This window comes from Acanthisitta chloris, unplaced genomic scaffold (genome assembly GCF_000695815.1).
Source record: "Acanthisitta chloris isolate BGI_N310 unplaced genomic scaffold, ASM69581v1 scaffold25979, whole genome shotgun sequence".
Taxonomy (NCBI): Eukaryota; Metazoa; Chordata; class Aves; order Passeriformes; family Acanthisittidae; genus Acanthisitta; species Acanthisitta chloris.
This window is the reverse complement of record NW_008692314.1, coordinates 1-844: the sequence shown is the minus strand read 5'-3', so window position 1 is coordinate 844 and position 844 is coordinate 1. Positions and strand designations below refer to the sequence as shown.

Below are 844 nucleotides of genomic sequence, written 5' to 3'. Positions count from 1 at the left end.
AATATATATAAAAATACCTTATATAAAAACAACTTACATAAAAACAACTGTTTCCACCTCCTCCATAATTAAACCATAGTAAATTGGGGGGTGGGGAAAGAGGGAAGAACATTCCCAACTTCTTTTGGCACTGATCAGCCTTTACCTTTTGTGCTTTTCTATCACCTCCTGTCTCTGCTTTGCTGTGAGAGATCTGTCTGTGCTTGTTAATTTACACACAGACCAAGCAACAACCCAGGTCTCACACAAGAATGTTTGCACGTTTCAGATCAAGGTTTATTCTCTGAGGAAATGGAGCAAACAGCTCCTGAAATCCAGAGGATGCTCACTCGAGGAAAGCAGATCAGTTCTTCTCCACAAACACATGATGCTGTCAAGCACCTCCCCAGCATGACATGCAAACCTTCTCATTGCACACTGGAAGACAATTTTTATCACCCAATTCCAACCCCCAAGTTGTTACTCAGCACAGAACTGACACAACCATCTGCTTTGGCATTAGTACCCAAAGCAGTGGTGCTAAAAATACCACGCTGCCCACCCCCAGCAAACCCCTGGGGCCTTTACCTGTATGCAAGGACAGCAAAGGTTCTGTCCTTCTGAATTAAATTCCGCACCATGCTAACCTCTTGGGGGTGGAACAGCTGCAGAGGCAGAGTCTGGCCTGGGATCAGCATCACCATCACACGGGGCAGCACGGGGATCACCTGGCAGCTGTCGTCATCGTGCACTGTCCTCCCGTGGAACTCCTCCATGTCTGAGCCTAAGTACTGGGGCAGGGAGGGAATGTGGTCAGAGCAGGGCTCTGGGGTCAGAACAGGGCTCTGGGGGTCAGAGCAGGGCT

At 48.5% G+C, this 844-nt stretch overlaps 1 protein-coding gene across 1 annotated transcript in view; it reads right to left on the bottom strand.

The window, feature by feature from the left end:
• Nucleotides 1-770, bottom strand: part of CRBN (cereblon) — a gene marked incomplete at its 5' end in the record, with an annotated part of 10,109 nt that extends 9,339 nt beyond the window's left edge. The window contains one exon of the mRNA XM_009082624.1: nt 568-770. Within this exon, the coding sequence (XP_009080872.1) occupies nt 568-770 (203 nt within the window). The remainder of the gene's footprint in view (nt 1-567) is intronic.
• Between the last annotated feature and the right edge of the window lie 74 nt (nt 771-844).